This window comes from Nannospalax galili, unplaced genomic scaffold, assembly GCF_000622305.1.
Source record: "Nannospalax galili isolate Female #2095 unplaced genomic scaffold, S.galili_v1.0 scaffold45, whole genome shotgun sequence".
Lineage (NCBI taxonomy): Eukaryota > Metazoa > Chordata > Mammalia > Rodentia > Spalacidae > Nannospalax > Nannospalax galili.
Genome location: NW_008355775.1, coordinates 7,162,241 through 7,177,792, shown reverse-complemented (window position 1 = coordinate 7,177,792; position 15,552 = coordinate 7,162,241). Strand labels below are relative to the sequence as shown.

The following is a 15,552-nucleotide window of genomic DNA, read 5'->3' as shown; positions in this document are numbered from 1 at the left end:
TCTTTGGTAAAATGTTCTAGGCTACTCCATTTTTAAATTAAGTTGTTGACTTCTAACTATTGTTTTTATTCTGTTCTATATTTTGTTGTAAGAATTACATATTTTGGGGATAGTAGATGCCTCAGTGCATAAAGGTACTTGCCACCAAGCTTGATGACCCAAATTCCATACATAATGGAACAAGAGAACTGAGTCCCACAAACTGTCCTCTGATCTTGACACACAAACCATGCATATGCAACCTCCCATGTAAATAGAGAAATGTTAAAAAAAGTTTTAAAATCATATATTTGGGTTATAAGTCCTTTTGATAATTTGCATGTTTTCTCAGTCTGTGACTTTTTAGTGTTGCTCTAGAAAGCAGAAATGTCAATTTTAATGTAATTTTAATACATTCTAATTTTTTTAAAAAGTCCTCTTAATACTGTGTCTGTATACTGTTTATATGACTGAAGGTCACTAAGGTTTTCTTTTTTGAGAGACAGGATCTTGTGTTACCCAGACTGGCCTCAAACTCATTGGCTCAAGGACTCTAACCTCAGCCTCCCTAGTAGTAAGGCCTGTAGATGCATGCCACAGCAGCTTGATAATATTTTCTCACAGAAGTTTATAGTTATATTTCTTATAGTTATATGTATGATCAATTTTGAACTAATTCTTGAATATCTTGTGTAAGAGTTTATATGAAGGGTCTAAAGTGATCTTTTTTGCTGTGAATATCCAGATATCCTAACAGTGTTTATTTTTTAAAATAAGTTGCCTTTGTTCTTTTGTCAGAAATCATTTTCACAAAAACAAATGGGCCTGTTTCTGGTCTTTTATCATTAAATTGTTTGGACGTCTTTATTGAAAATCCACTAGTCACAAATGTGAGGATTTACTTTTGGATTCAGTTCTTATCCATTGAACTATATGTCTGTCCTTACACCAATATTCCCTTCTTGCTTAATGTTGTTCCGTAGTCATTTTTTATAACTGCTTTGACTGTTCAAAGCCCTTTGCATTGCATTTATGATTTAGATTCATGCTGTTCATTTCTTGAAGAAAAAAATCTTGTTGTAGTTTTGATAGGGATTATGTCAAATATGTAGGTGGGTCTAGGGAGAATAGACATATTTATTTATGTGTGTATTTAGTGTGTGTGTGTGTGTGTGTGTGTATGTTTCTCTGTGTGTGTGAGTGTGTGCCCATACACCAGAGTGCACACCATATTGTGCATGTAGAGGTTGGAGGACATCTTGTGGGAATCAGTTTTATTCTTCCATGTGGGTCCTGGGATTGAATTTAGGTCTCCAGGCTTGGCAGCAAGCACCTTTACTCACTGAGCCATTGCACTGGACTGAGAATAGATTTTTTTTGGCAATACTGTCTTTATAACCATGAATATAGATGTCTCTATTTAGACATTTGTAATTTGTCAGCAGTATTCAGTTTCAATTGTACAAATACTGCATTTCATTTGTTAATCTTATTCATGCGTCTTCTTATAGTTATTTTGAATGGAATTCTTAATTTCCTCTTTGGATTTGTGGTTGTTAGCATAAGGAATACAATTGTATCTTTGCATTTTACTGAATTACTTTGTTAATTTTTTAAAAATTTAAAGGCTTTATTTAATTTATGTGTATGAATATATTTCCAGCATGTATGTAAGTGCAACATGTGTCATGCAATTCCTGCAGAGGCCAGAAGAGGGCTTTGGATTCCTTGGAACTGGAGTTTCAGATGGTTGTTAGTGACTATATGGGTGCTGGGAACCAAACTCAGGTCCTCTGGAAGAGCAGCTCTTAACTGCTGAGCCATCTCTCCAGCCCCTACTTTATTAATTACAGTAATTTTGTATATGTACACAGATGCCCAGATTCCTTAGGATTTTTAGATATAGGTAATGCCATCCAAAAATAAAAGGTTTTGCTCATTTCTTCTGAATTGGTTCTTTTGTCATTCTGTCTTGCTTCTTCTAGTCACTTTGTTCACTGACTGCACATTCTAGAGCAGTGAGAATGAAGCCAGAGTGGTGCCTGTGTCTTGGTCCTGATGTTAGGGCAAGAAATCAGCATTAGCTGTGAGGTTAGTTGTGCTTTTTGTAGCCGCCCTTTATTGGTTTGAGGGACCTTTCTTCTATTTCCAGTTGGTTAAAAATTTTCATCATGATGGTACTAGAGTTTTCTAGATGCTTTTCTGTGTCTACTGAGATGATCATGTGTGTTTTGCTCATTTATTCTAGAATAGTGATTCATAAGTGACTTTAAATGTTAAACCAGCTTTCCATTTCTTCCATGTGCCTCACTTGGTCATGTCAGTTCCTAGAAGGTGTTCATCTTCCCACATGCCTTGTCTTGCTTGAAATACCATGCCCAGAGAGTCATGAGGAGCAGGAGCCATCTATAGACTTAGGTCCTTATATTCTGAGAAAGTTAATTGTATCAGTCTTTGATCAGTTCTTTCTGCTTTGTTTCTAACCTTTTAAATAAAATTCTTGTTAATATAATTAGATACCAGAATTCTTTGGGGAAATCTTTTTTCTCTCCTATTTTCCATCCCTTTTTTTTTCTACTTTATAAAATAAGACATTTCCTGAACTTATTTTCAGACCATCAGGGTGACATCAGACCTGTAAATAGCAGCACTGAAAGCTAGAAAACAATGGAACATTGCTTTCAATGTGAAGGAAATGTAATTTCTAATCTGGAATTCATATTTGACATTTTAATCAAATTAAATCTAAGAGTAAAGCTGTCACAGACAGCAGAATTAAAAAAATTTCTTTCCTATATTATTTCTGAAAAAAAGTACTGGAGTATGAAATTCCATCTACTAAAATGAGGGAATATGCCAAGAGAAGGGAAACCATGAGATGCAGAATTAGGGGCTCTATCTAACTGAAAAGAGAGGTCCACATTATTCCCAAGGTAATGGTGAAGGGAAGTCTTGAGATGACAGGGAGGTGACCAGTTCTGGGATGTAGAAGTTTAGCTCTGAGCCAATCACGTTTAAAGAGAAATAACTTCTGGAAGATAAAATTGGTAGGATTCATTAATTTGAATACATTAAAAAGAGGTTAATAAGAATTGAGAGATTAGTGGTTAGGTATTGATAGGTATGTATAAAAAAACAGTATCACAAAGATAATTGTTAACCCCAGAGAAATTGAAGTAGAAGATAGGAAACCTGGTAATAATGATTCCTTGAATAATAAGTTACATTCATGACTTACATAGACCTAATAAGTGAAAAATGCCATTGATAAAACCAGAATTATATTGATTAGACTGTTGGGAAGATGGAGGAAGCAGAGTGTTCATGTGCCTGATATTGGTAGGAGTGGAGAAGAATTTGAAAGAAAGCCAAATCTTCATTTTCTAGACTAGTAAACTAGTAGTTAAGTTCAAGTGTAAAGCCAAGAAGCATCAATAGAGGGGAGGGAGCATGGGCCATACCAAAACAATCCAAAATGATTCTACCTGGGAAATGGGGTTGTGGTAGCCGAGTTGTGGTGAGGGAAGACTGCCTTTTTTTTTTTTCTCAAAATTACTATGTGGGATTATGTGACCTTTGCTTAAAACATATATAGCTTAAAATTGTAAAGAATAAAACTTATTTTAAATACTGACTGAGAAGTTTTTGGTCATGAGCAGGATCTTTAGTCAGCTTGTATAGCGGGGTGCTTCATTGGCGTGTTCCCTGAGTGAATAGGTCTTGTGTCTTGAAATAGTTTGTATTTCTCAGAAAGAAATGTTTCAGATTGATGTTTTCTCCCCCCGCCACATGGGTTTGATTTAGAGTTATGCATGTTCTCAGTTCTGAGAGTTAAGACATGACATTGGGCGTTGACTTGCCTTTCACAGTGTAGATATTCACCTTGTTCCCCTGTTTTCAGTATGATTGTGCTTAACTGGTTCTGGTCCTCTGGTTCCAGAATTCCTCAGGCTTAGCTTGTCCAGAAAGTGAGTGTGCGGCCTTCTGTCTTGGTTGTAGGAAGGGTGGAGGAAGGATCTGCACGATGCGGTTGCTTCATGCAGACTTTCAATTCTTCCTGTATGCACTTGCCTGCATTGCCTTCCCATTGTAGCTTGTGTTTCTATCTAGTTTTAGAACTTCTCCAGGGTTCAGGGAGCCCAACACAGTTTAGTTTTTACTTTTTCCATTGCTAGAATTAGTTTTAATTTTATCCATTGAATTAGTACTTACTCATATCCTTTGCCATGTACAGATTTTGTTACCATCTTTTTTCTTTGTTTCTATTCCCATTGTTGTTGGTTTTATTGTTGTTTATTTGTTGTACTATGGATGGAACTTGAGACCTACTGAATGACAGGTTGACCCTGTGGCTTTATATTTAACACCTCCCGCCCAGGAATACATTATTTGCTCTCTGTTCTCTTACTTTGCATGCACATATAAGTATACAGTACTTTAGAGTTTACAAGTCACATTCAGTCCTTGATATCTATAAGCTTTGAAAAGATCATTCAGAGCACAATTTCAGTCCATTTCTTCAGAAGTTTAGGGCTTTGCATTCCCTTCTACTTTGATACATTTATATTACCACTCTTTCTTTTTGCCATGGATCTAGGTACTTTAGTGAGTTACATATCGTGTTAGCTTACTTAGAATATTTACTAGTGATGTTTATCTCTTAAATGGTACTTTAACAGAAGTAGTGTTCAGTACAAAGTTTTGTGCCAGCTGAGCATCGGCAGTATACTGATTAGATTGCTTCAGTGGACCTAGTGACTGTTCAAAGGGAGCACATATTCCAGGAATGGAGAGGACTATGTCAGGCGTTCTTAGCAGAGATTAAACTAAGACTTCAAGGTAGCAAGATAAAAGTTTAGAGCAGCTGGAACAGAGGTTCTAGATACATTTTATGAAAATATGCAAATGCTATTTCACATTATTTGGACCTTTTCCTATGGTGAATGATTCTTAAACCTTAAAAGCTAGAGGACTCTATTGGGCATGAGGCAGAGGCAGGCAGATCTCTGAGATCAAGTCCGGTCTACAAAGCAAGTTCCAGGTCACAGCTAGGGCTACTGGGAGAACCTGTCTCAAAAAAGAATCACACTGGGAACGTTTCCATAAAGAAGTTTTCCAATAACATACAAGTGGTTCTAGAAGTAGGAAATGGAGAAGCAGTCTAGGTCAGGGAAATGACAGAAACTGAAATTACTAACCTTGTGGAAAGCAGGAGCAGCAAAGGGTGTTGAAAAAAGATCTTCAGTGTCAGAAGCCATGAAACACGGGCAGAAATTCAGCTTGGAGATTCATAGATTTCCGATGACTTTGAAGTACCCCTGGAGGTGTGTGTAGAGAGGCCAGCGAGAAGAGGAAGGTAAAGGGAAAGGGTGGTCTATGGCTCCTTTGAATTTTGTCTTTGGAGGGAAAGAGGAAGAAGAGACACAAGTTTGAGGGGGGAAATCGCTAAGAGAAGGCTCCTTGAAGAAGAGAGAGCTCTGTATGCATGTGTGCACTGTGAAGAGGAGAGAGCACTGTGTGCATGTGCACTGTGAAGAGGAGAGAGCTCTGTGTGCATGTGTGCACTGTGAAGAGGAGAGAGCTCTGTGTGCATGTGCACTGTGAGGAGGAGAGAGCTCTGTGTGCATGTGCACTGTGAGGAGGAGAGAGCTCTGTGGGCATGTGTACACTGTGAAGAGGAGAGAGCTCTGTGTGCATGTGCACTGTGAGGAGGAGAGAGCTCTGTGGGCATGTGCACACTGTGGAGAGGAGAGAGCTCTGTGTGCATGTGCACTGTGAGGAGGAGAGAGCTCTGTGGGCATGTGCACACTGTGGAGAGGAGAGAGCTCTGTGTGCATGTGCACTGTGAGGAGGAGAGAGCTCTGTGTGCATGTGCACACTGTGGAGAGGAGAGAGCTCTGTGTGCATGTGCACTGTGAGGAGGAGAGAGCTCTGTGGGCATGTGCACACTGTGGAGAGGAGAGAGCTCTGTGTGCATGTGCACTGTGAGGAGGAGAGAGCTCTGTGGGCATGTGCACACTGTGGAGAGGAGAGAGCTCTGTGTGCATGTGCACTGTGAGGAGGAGAGAGCTCTGTGGGCATGTGCACACTGTGGAGAGGAGAGAGCTCTGTGTGCATGTGCACTGTGAGGAGGAGAGAGCTCTGTGGGCATGTGCACACTGTGGAGAGGAGAGAGCTCTGTGTGCATGTGCACTGTGAGGAGGAGAGAGCTCTGTGGGCATGTGCACACTGTGGAGAGGAGAGAGCTCTGTGTGCATGTGCACTGTGAGGAGGAGAGAGCTCTGTGGGCATGTGCACACTGTGGAGAGGAGAGAGCTCTGTGTGCATGTGCACTGTGAGGAGGAGAGAGCTCTGTGGGCATGTGCACACTGTGGAGAGGAGAGAGCTCTGTGTGCATGTGCACTGTGAGGAGGAGAGAGCTCTGTGGGCATGTGCACACTGTGGAGAGGAGAGAGCTCTGTGTGCATGTGCACTGTGAGGAGGAGAGAGCTCTGTGGGCATGTGCACACTGTGGAGAGGAGAGAGCTCTGTGTGCATGTGCACTGTGAGGAGGAGAGAGCTCTGTGGGCATGTGCACACTGTGGAGAGGAGAGAGCTCTGTGTGCATGTGCACTGTGAGGAGGAGAGAGCTCTGTGGGCATGTGCACACTGTGGAGAGGAGAGAGCTCTGTGTGCATGTGCACTGTGAGGAGGAGAGAGCTCTGTGGGCATGTGCACACTGTGGAGAGGAGAGAGCTCTGTGTGCATGTGCACTGTGAGGAGGAGAGAGCTCTGTGGGCATGTGCACACTGTGGAGAGGAGAGAGCTCTGTGTGCATGTGCACTGTGAGGAGGAGAGAGCTCTGTGGGCATGTGCACACTGTGGAGAGGAGAGAGCTCTGTGTGCATGTGCACTGTGAGGAGGAGAGAGCTCTGTGGGCATGTGCACACTGTGGAGAGGAGAGAGCTCTGTGTGCATGTGCACTGTGAGGAGGAGAGAGCTCTGTGGGCATGTGCACACTGTGGAGAGGAGAGAGCTCTGTGTGCATGTGCACTGTGAGGAGGAGAGAGCTCTGTGGGCATGTGCACACTGTGGAGAGGAGAGAGCTCTGTGTGCATGTGCACTGTGAGGAGGAGAGAGCTCTGTGGGCATGTGCACACTGTGGAGAGGAGAGAGCTCTGTGTGCATGTGCACTGTGAGGAGGAGAGAGCTCTGTGGGCATGTGCACACTGTGGAGAGGAGAGAGCTCTGTGTGCATGTGCACTGTGAGGAGGAGAGAGCTCTGTGGGCATGTGCACACTGTGGAGAGGAGAGAGCTCTGTGTGCATGTGCACTGTGAGGAGGAGAGAGCTCTGTGGGCATGTGCACACTGTGGAGAGGAGAGAGCTCTGTGTGCATGTGCACTGTGAGGAGGAGAGAGCTCTGTGGGCATGTGCACACTGTGGAGAGGAGAGAGCTCTGTGTGCATGTGCACTGTGAGGAGGAGAGAGCTCTGTGGGCATGTGCACACTGTGGAGAGGAGAGAGCTCTGTGTGCATGTGCACTGTGAGGAGGAGAGAGCTCTGTGGGCATGTGCACACTGTGGAGAGGAGAGAGCTCTGTGTGCATGTGCACTGTGAGGAGGAGAGAGCTCTGTGGGCATGTGCACACTGTGGAGAGGAGAGAGCTCTGTGTGCATGTGCACTGTGAGGAGGAGAGAGCTCTGTGGGCATGTGCACACTGTGGAGAGGAGAGAGCTCTGTGTGCATGTGCACTGTGAGGAGGAGAGCGCTCTGTGGGCATGTGTACACTGTGAAGAGGAGAGAGCTCTGTGTGCATGTGTACGCTGTGAGGAGGAGAGAGCTCTGTGTGCATGTGCACTGTGCAGAGGAGAGAGCTCTGTGTGCATGTGTGCACTGTGAAGAGGAGAGAGCTCTGTGTGCATGTGTGCACTGAAGTGAAGAACCTACTGCACGAGGTGCAGACTCACCAGGGCAGAGAATAAGGAAAGCTGGAGTGGGTGCTCTGGTGAGCTTAGCATGGGCTAAAGGTCTCTTATACAGGTGTGAGTTTTGAAAGAATATATGCCTCTTCACAGAGGGACAGGAAGGAAGGTTGCTGGAACCTGTGAAGCAGGAGTTGGGGGTATTTATTCCTATGGCTTGTTTTCATTTCTTACGAACAGTTTTAGGCTGAGTTTGAGCAAGTGAAATACTAAGGACCTTGGTAACTTCCTGTGCTGAACAGATTTTGGATAAATTTAGGACAGTTAAAATCATGCCAGACTTAAAAGGACATTATGCCATGATCAAACGTGAAGCTTCTTCCAGCAAACCAAGGTTGGCATTTTGAGAGTCTTGCTGTGTAGCCCAGGCCAAACTTGAACTTGGTATCCTCTTGCGTCACCCTCTTGAGTACTGGGATTATAGGCATGTACCCCAATACCTAGACCATTAGATTGGTTTTATATTAGAAAATTAGGGACAGTTCACTGTTATAACCTAAAATGTAACAATATCTGATCATTTTAATTGATGTAAAAACATTTGACAAAATCCAGTGTCCTTTCATGTTAAAAGTGCTGTATAAACCTGGAATTGAAGGGTTACTTCCTCAAACTGTAGCCCATAACTAAAATCCTTGGCAATGGTGAAAGACTGAGAGCTTTCTGTCCAAGATCAGGGATAAGATAAAGATATTCATTCTTACATTTCAGTTAAAAATTCTGTTAGATGTTCTGGCCAGTATAATTGGGCAAGAAAAAGAAAAGGTATCGAGATCCGAACAAAAGAAGTAGAACTCTACTTATGATTCATAATCATTTCTGTGGAAAAAATACATATGTATCTGTAATGGATTAGAAGACTCACTGCTACTAAGATACAAACTCTCAGAATGACTCTGGAGATCTGCAGCTTAATCCCAATCAAAGTCTCAGCAGGCTATTTTCTAGAAAAATGACATGGTTCTTGTTAAGGTGTGTGAAAATATAAAGGCCTTAGAATATTCAAAGCAAGTCTACAAAATAGTAACAGAGTTGACAAAATAGTAACAGGATGGCCTACTAGAGTATCCAGTAATCATAGCATGACATCAACTTTATGTTAATGACACTTGTATCAAAAACAGTCTACAAATAATGAACCCACCCACATATAAACTACTGATTAAAAAATTTTTATTTATTTTTATTTACATATGTGTTCCCGCTTGTCCGTATGTGTACTACATGTGTGCAGGGCTTTCAGAGACCAGAAAGGTATTGGAATTGGAGTTAGAGGCTTTTGTGGGCTATCTGATATGGGTACTGGGAACCAAACCCAGCTCTTCTGCAAAAACAGCAAGTGCTCTTAACCACTGAGCCATCTCTCCAGCCCCTAAACTATGCATTTTTGAGAAAGAGCCAAAGGCAGTGAAGTTCAGAAAAGGCTTCTTAAGAACTGTTACTAGAACAATTGTGAAATCCATGTGTGAAAATTCAATCCATACCTTATACTATATTTTTTTAAAAAGTTAGTATATGTAAATGTAAACTGAAAGAAAATTTGCAGAAGAAAATGGGAAAAATCTTTCTTTGACTTTGGTAAAGATTTAAAATTTTTATGTGTGTGAATGTTCTGTCTGTATGTATGTTAGATGCACCACATGTGTGCAGTGCCTGTTGAGGCCGTAAGAGGGTATCAGATCCCCTAGAACTGAAGTTATGGGTAGTTGTTAGCCACCATGTGGGTGCTGGGAATTGAACCAAGGTCCTCTTCAGGAGCAGCCAGGCTCTTAACTGCTGAGCCATGTCTCCAACCCCCAAACAAAATTTTTTTTTTAAAGATTCAACACTAAAATCAGCTGAATGTGGTGGTAGTATGCCTGTAATCCCAGCACATGGGGGGCAGAAGGAGGGGGCTCTCTGTGAGTTTGAGGGTAGCCTGGTCCACATAGTGAGTTCCAGGCCAACCAGGGCTATATAGTGAGACCCTGTCTCAGAAAAACAACCAGGGGCTGAAGAGATGGATCAGCAGCATTGGCTGCTCTTGCAGAGGACTTGTGTTTGGTTCCCAGCACCCACATGGTGGCTCACACCTGTTCATAGCTCCAGTTCCAGGGGATCTAATGCCCTCTTCTGACCTCTGTGGGCATTGTACAACACAGGTGCACTTACATACATGCAGGCCAAACACTCATACACATAAAATAAAAATAATAAATTTTAGAAAATGAAGCAAACAAACAAAAGACTCACATTGAAATTAAAATCATAAAAGGCAAACTTTTCTTCAAAAGACACTTGGGATGCTCTAAAAATGCACCTGTGCTTTACACACATGTATGCACAGATTGAGAAGACAAGCCACAGACTCTGAGGAAGATCTTTGCCAAGCATATGTCTTTTTAAACTCTCAAAGTTCAAGAATCGGGAGAAAATCCAGTTAAGATATCTGAAACTATTTTTACAATGTACAACAAAGATCTACGAATGAAATAAAAAGTTGTTAACAGCATTACTTAACAGGAAAATGAAAATCCAAACCAAATAATATACTACTATTGTGTTAGCTTTCTTGTTGCTATGACAAAATACTTGACAGATCAGCTGAGAAGAAACAAAAGATTTGCTTTGTTCATGGTCTCAGAAGTCTCAGTTCATGATGGTGGGGAGGTGTGGGGGCATCATGGCAGTCAGGACAGTAATAGGAAAGGCAAGATAAAGCCCTCCAGGACATGCCCCAGTGACCCACTTCCTCTACCCTGGTCCCACTTCGCACAGTTCTAAGGTGTGCTCTACTGCTCTCTCCTAGATGTCCATCTCTCCAAGTTAACAAGACAACCATCACAACTCTACACATTAATCAGAATGGCTACAATTTTAAGAACTGACCATAGCAAATGTTAGTGAGCTACAGAGGAGCTGGCTTACACACTGCCTATGGGGGTGTAAAATGGAACAATTTTTAATAAAATAATTTGACAGTTTCTTAGAATCATTAACATATATTTGCCAGGTGTGCTAGCCATTCCACTTCCTGACCTCTCCGAAGATAAAAGGAAATATGTATTTATATGAAGACTTAGACATGAGTGCCCACAGCAGCATGGTTTGTAATAGTGGAAAGGTGGAAACAATGGAACTTGTCCAACAGTGATTGGTAAATAATTATTACCTGTCAGTGCGAGTGACTCTCAGAATCGCTGTGCTGAGTGAAGGAAGCAAGACAAAGAGGGGTATACACTGCATAGTCCCACTTTTATGAATCCTGAAATAGACTGTGATTTTAGAAAATGGGGCATGGAAAGGGAAAGGAGAGGAAGCTTGGCATGCTCTCTCAGTGTTGACTGGGGAAGTCCCAGTATATACATGCCTACACTTACCAACTCACACGTTTTAAATAGTTTATTGCATGTTAGTTAAATCTATAAAATTATTCACTGAAAGAAGTCTAACTTTTTTTGTCAAGGTAGATTGTGGTACAGATGGAAATTAAAGAATCAAGGGGGATTGCAATAATAATGGTTACTTGCATGAGAGAGTCACACAGATTATGCTGATTCTGTAGTTTTGATTCTCAAATACCTCCCAGTTTGTAAGGTTTGAGTGTCAGTCTGCATGTGAACATGAAGGTGATGCAAAGAGTGACCTTCCTTCCCACACCTTTTTTTTTTTTTTAAAGGAGTGACAGTTCATTCAGATTCTTTGTGTTCTTCTTCGTCTACATTTGTCAGTTTGCTGTCCATGTGCTCCAGGCTGCAGGATTTCATAACTGGGGGAACTGGTAAGTTTACTACTTGTAAGTTGTTAATTTAATATTTGTTCAAAAAATTTGGTGTCTTAATGTAATTAATACAAAAAACTCAAGATTAGCCAAAGGAAGTAAATAAAAACAAAAATGTTTTTAAAAAACAACTTTAAAACACCCTAGATATGTCATTCTCTTTAAAGAGTATGGTCTCATTAAAACATACACACACACACACACACACACACACACACACACACATTATATCCATTTAAAATAAAATGTGCATGCATTGGGCAATGGTAAGAGTAATGCCAAGGAGATGAAGGGTGATTGGAGAGCCAGCAGAGACAAAGGCTGGAGAGGAGAGGAAAGAGCTTCAAAAATCTGAAAGAAAAGGGTCCATATTATGCATAAAGCATTGCTTTAAGTATACACACATACACACCCACACGGACACTTATCTTTGGGCATGCATATAGTGTGCGTAAATACACACATATACACACCCACACATCCCTTTCAGCAGTAGAATCATTCTCAGCATGGCAGGATGCTCACTGAAAGGGAGTAGAGAGTGCTCAGGAGGAGACATTCTGGGTCCAGGCTAGCGTAATAGCAGATTTCCATTACTTTCCTTATTCCTTGGAGCAAACATCCCTTGAGCGAAATGAAGTGTGGAAGAGAATACATTTTAAAATGCCCATCTCTCCCTGCTTTATGGTAAACCACCCTCCTCCCAATCTCTGTGTGCCACAGAGGTGTGCAGCATACTCTGTGTCCGTTAACTAAAATTGAAGCAAGCATATAACAAGAGTGTGCCGAGGACTTGAATTTAGTGTGCTGCACCTGAATGGGAGTGATTGGCAGACAGACAGCTCTCGTCAGTTTTGTAAAGTGCCTACTGGGCATATGTACTTGCAGTGAATGGATTTAGATGTTTTCAATTAGTTCTTGAAAAAAAAAAGCCTTTTTCATTATTATTAAGTAGTGGTTAGTCTGGCATGTGAGGGAAAGGAAATGTTTTAAAGGTTTAAGAGTGCACTGCTTTAATGTATATATGTTTTTTATTCTTGAGAAACTGAAGTAATTCCACTGCTTTTTAATATAAACTTAGGAGGGGAATGTCAAAATTGAACATAACACCATGTGACTAGGTAACACAGAATGAGGATAGATACTAGTGAGGACAGATACTGTTTTCAGCTAGACCTTGTATAATTTGTGTATTTTAAAATTTAACTAAAATTGACACTGATAATCAAAATACAGATCATTTCCATCACCAAAAGATTCCTCGTGTTGCTTTTTGTGTAGCTATATTCTGTTCTCCTGTCTCCACTCCTCCTTCACTCCTGGCAGCCACTAATTCATCTGTCTTTTCTGTTATTTTGTCACTGTAAGAAGGTTATAAATGGAATATTCTCTATTTATTTACATTTGAAGACTTTTTTTTTTTTTTTTTTTTTTTTTTTTTTTTTACTGAAGAAAAAGTTTATTTTGGCTTATGGTTCCAGAAGATTAGAATTCACCATGGAGGGCTGGAGAGATAGATGGCTCAGCAGTTAAGAGCACTGACTGCTCTTTCAGAGTACCCAAGTTCGATTCCTCGCACCCACATAGTGTCTAACAATTGTCTGTAACTCCAGTTCCGGGGATCTGATGCCATCTTCTGAGCTCCACTGCATTCTGAGTTCTGCGGCATCGCACAGACAGGGGTGCACCTACTTACATGAAGGCAATACACTCATACACATAAAATAACAATAATAAATAAAATAGTTTTAAAGAATTCATCATGGTAGGGAGGCACAACAGTGGGAGCAGGAAACTGAGAGATCACAACTTTAATGGCAAACACAAAGCCATTGGCTTTTTTTTTAATTCCACATAATTCTTTCAGGATTCATGCATATTGTTACCTGTATCCATAATTTCTTTTTATTCTTGAATAGTATTCCATGGTATAGATGTACCAGTCTGCTTAACCAGTATCAGTTGAAGGATATCTGGATTGTTTCATTTGGGAGCTATTGTAAATAAAACTTCCATTAGCATTTGGGATCAGTTTTTGTGGGCACATAGGTTCTAACTTCTGTTGGCCATGAGTGTAATTTTAAGTAATTAATTCATATGGAAGTCATATGTTTGGTTTGTAAAAGAAATTGACAAATGTTTTCAGAATGACTATACTAGTTTATATTCTCTCCAACAGTTATGAGAGATTTAGCCTCCACATCCTTGCCAACAGTGAGTGTTCTCACTGTCTTTATCTTTGCTATTCTGATAGGGGTGTGTGTATGTGAGGAGGGGGTCAAGATCTTTCATTGTGGTTTGATTTTATTTGCATTTCCTTAATAACCGACTTACCCATTTTCTAAATTAAGGTGGTTTTTGTTGTTATTTCTGGTGTAACTGAATACATTAGTTACTTTTCTCATCACTGTAACAAAACGCTTGAAAACTGTTGAAGGGAAGAATTTTCGCTCATGGTTTCAGGGAATTTTCATCATCATCATGGCAGGGAAAGTTTGACAGGCATGCACAGGAGCCCTTCAGCCAATATCAGCCCAGAAGAGCATGAGGCAGCAGTTTCACATGGTGGCTGATTGGGAAGCAGGAAGTGGAACAGGAAGCAGCCAGGGGCAATAAACCTACAGGCCTGCCCCCTGTGGCCTGCTTCCTTCTGTAAGGTTCCAGCTCATAAAATTGCCTTAACCTTCCAAAACAGTGTCACCTGCTGTGGCCTAAGTGCTCAGACATGTGAGCCTGTGGGATCATTTCACATTCAAACCTTAATACTGAACTTTAAAAAAATTATTTATTATTTTTATTTTGTGTCTATGTATATTGCCTGCATGTAGGTAGGTGCACCTGTGTCACACAGTGCCTGTGGGAGTCAGAAGAGGGTGTTGGAGCCCCTGGAACTGGAGTTACAGGTGGTTGTTAGCTGCCACGTGGATGCTGGGGATCAAATCTGGGTCCTCTGCAAGAGCAGCCAGTGCTCTTAACTGCTGAGCCACCTCTCCAGCCCCAGTTCTGAGCTTTAAAATTTCATTTTATACTCTAAATGCTAATCATTTGTTGGATATGCAGTTTACAAACATTTTCTTCCCTAGTTGAAAATGAACATTTAAAAATGTAATAAAAAACTCATAACTGAAAGAAAAAGGCAGTAATCTGGTGGTAAATGCTTGAGGCTCAGGAATTTTGTTTGCTCTTACATTCACACTATACTTATTAGCCTTGTGAGCATGGACACTGAAAGTCTGAGTCAGTTCCTCATCTGTGAAATAAGCAGCCTTTGACTTACAGGTTGGCTGAGAAAACTAATTAAGTTATATATAAAGAACTCCTGAGTGCGGAGCGTGTGTTCAAATGCTGTCATTTTTAAGAGGCGCGTTAACTCTTTATTCAATTCACTGTTGTTCTTTCCTAGTGGTTGGATTTCATCCCTCACTGGTCTCAACAGAAACATTCCCGTTGGAATCATGATGATAATCATCGCAGCACTCTTCACAGCGTCAGCAGTCATCTCACTAGTTATGTTTAAAAAAGTAAGTGAGAGTTCATCTCCAGAAGTGAATTCTGACCTTGTTGGAAAGCTCTCATTTTCCTATATTGCCTCTGAATTGCTCTAACTCCAAGTCGTTGTTTTGCATGTTTGCTCTCCAAGGATCGCATTTTACATAGGTACTGAAAAAATTGTATGTCTTTATTAAAAAATGTTTTATTTATTTATATTTTTTGTGAATAAGCATATTGCCTGCATGTATGTAAGTGCACCCATGTCATGGAATGCCCACAGAGGTCAGAAGAGGGCATTAGATCCCCTGGAACTGGAATTACAGATGGTTGTGAGCTGCCATGTGGGTGGTGGAAATCG

The 15,552-nt window shown here is 41.0% G+C and overlaps 1 protein-coding gene across 2 annotated transcripts in view; it reads left to right on the top strand.

Moving 5' to 3' along the window:
• Scamp1 (secretory carrier membrane protein 1) overlaps positions 1–15,552 on the top strand; it is a 71,606-nt gene that overhangs the window by 40,396 nt on the left and 15,658 nt on the right. For both annotated transcript variants that reach the window (XM_029556222.1, XM_008853339.2), the window contains exons 6-7: positions 11,601–11,702; positions 15,106–15,223. In XM_029556222.1, the coding sequence (XP_029412082.1) occupies positions 11,601–11,702; positions 15,106–15,223 (220 nt within the window). The remainder of the gene's footprint in view (positions 1–11,600; positions 11,703–15,105; positions 15,224–15,552) is intronic.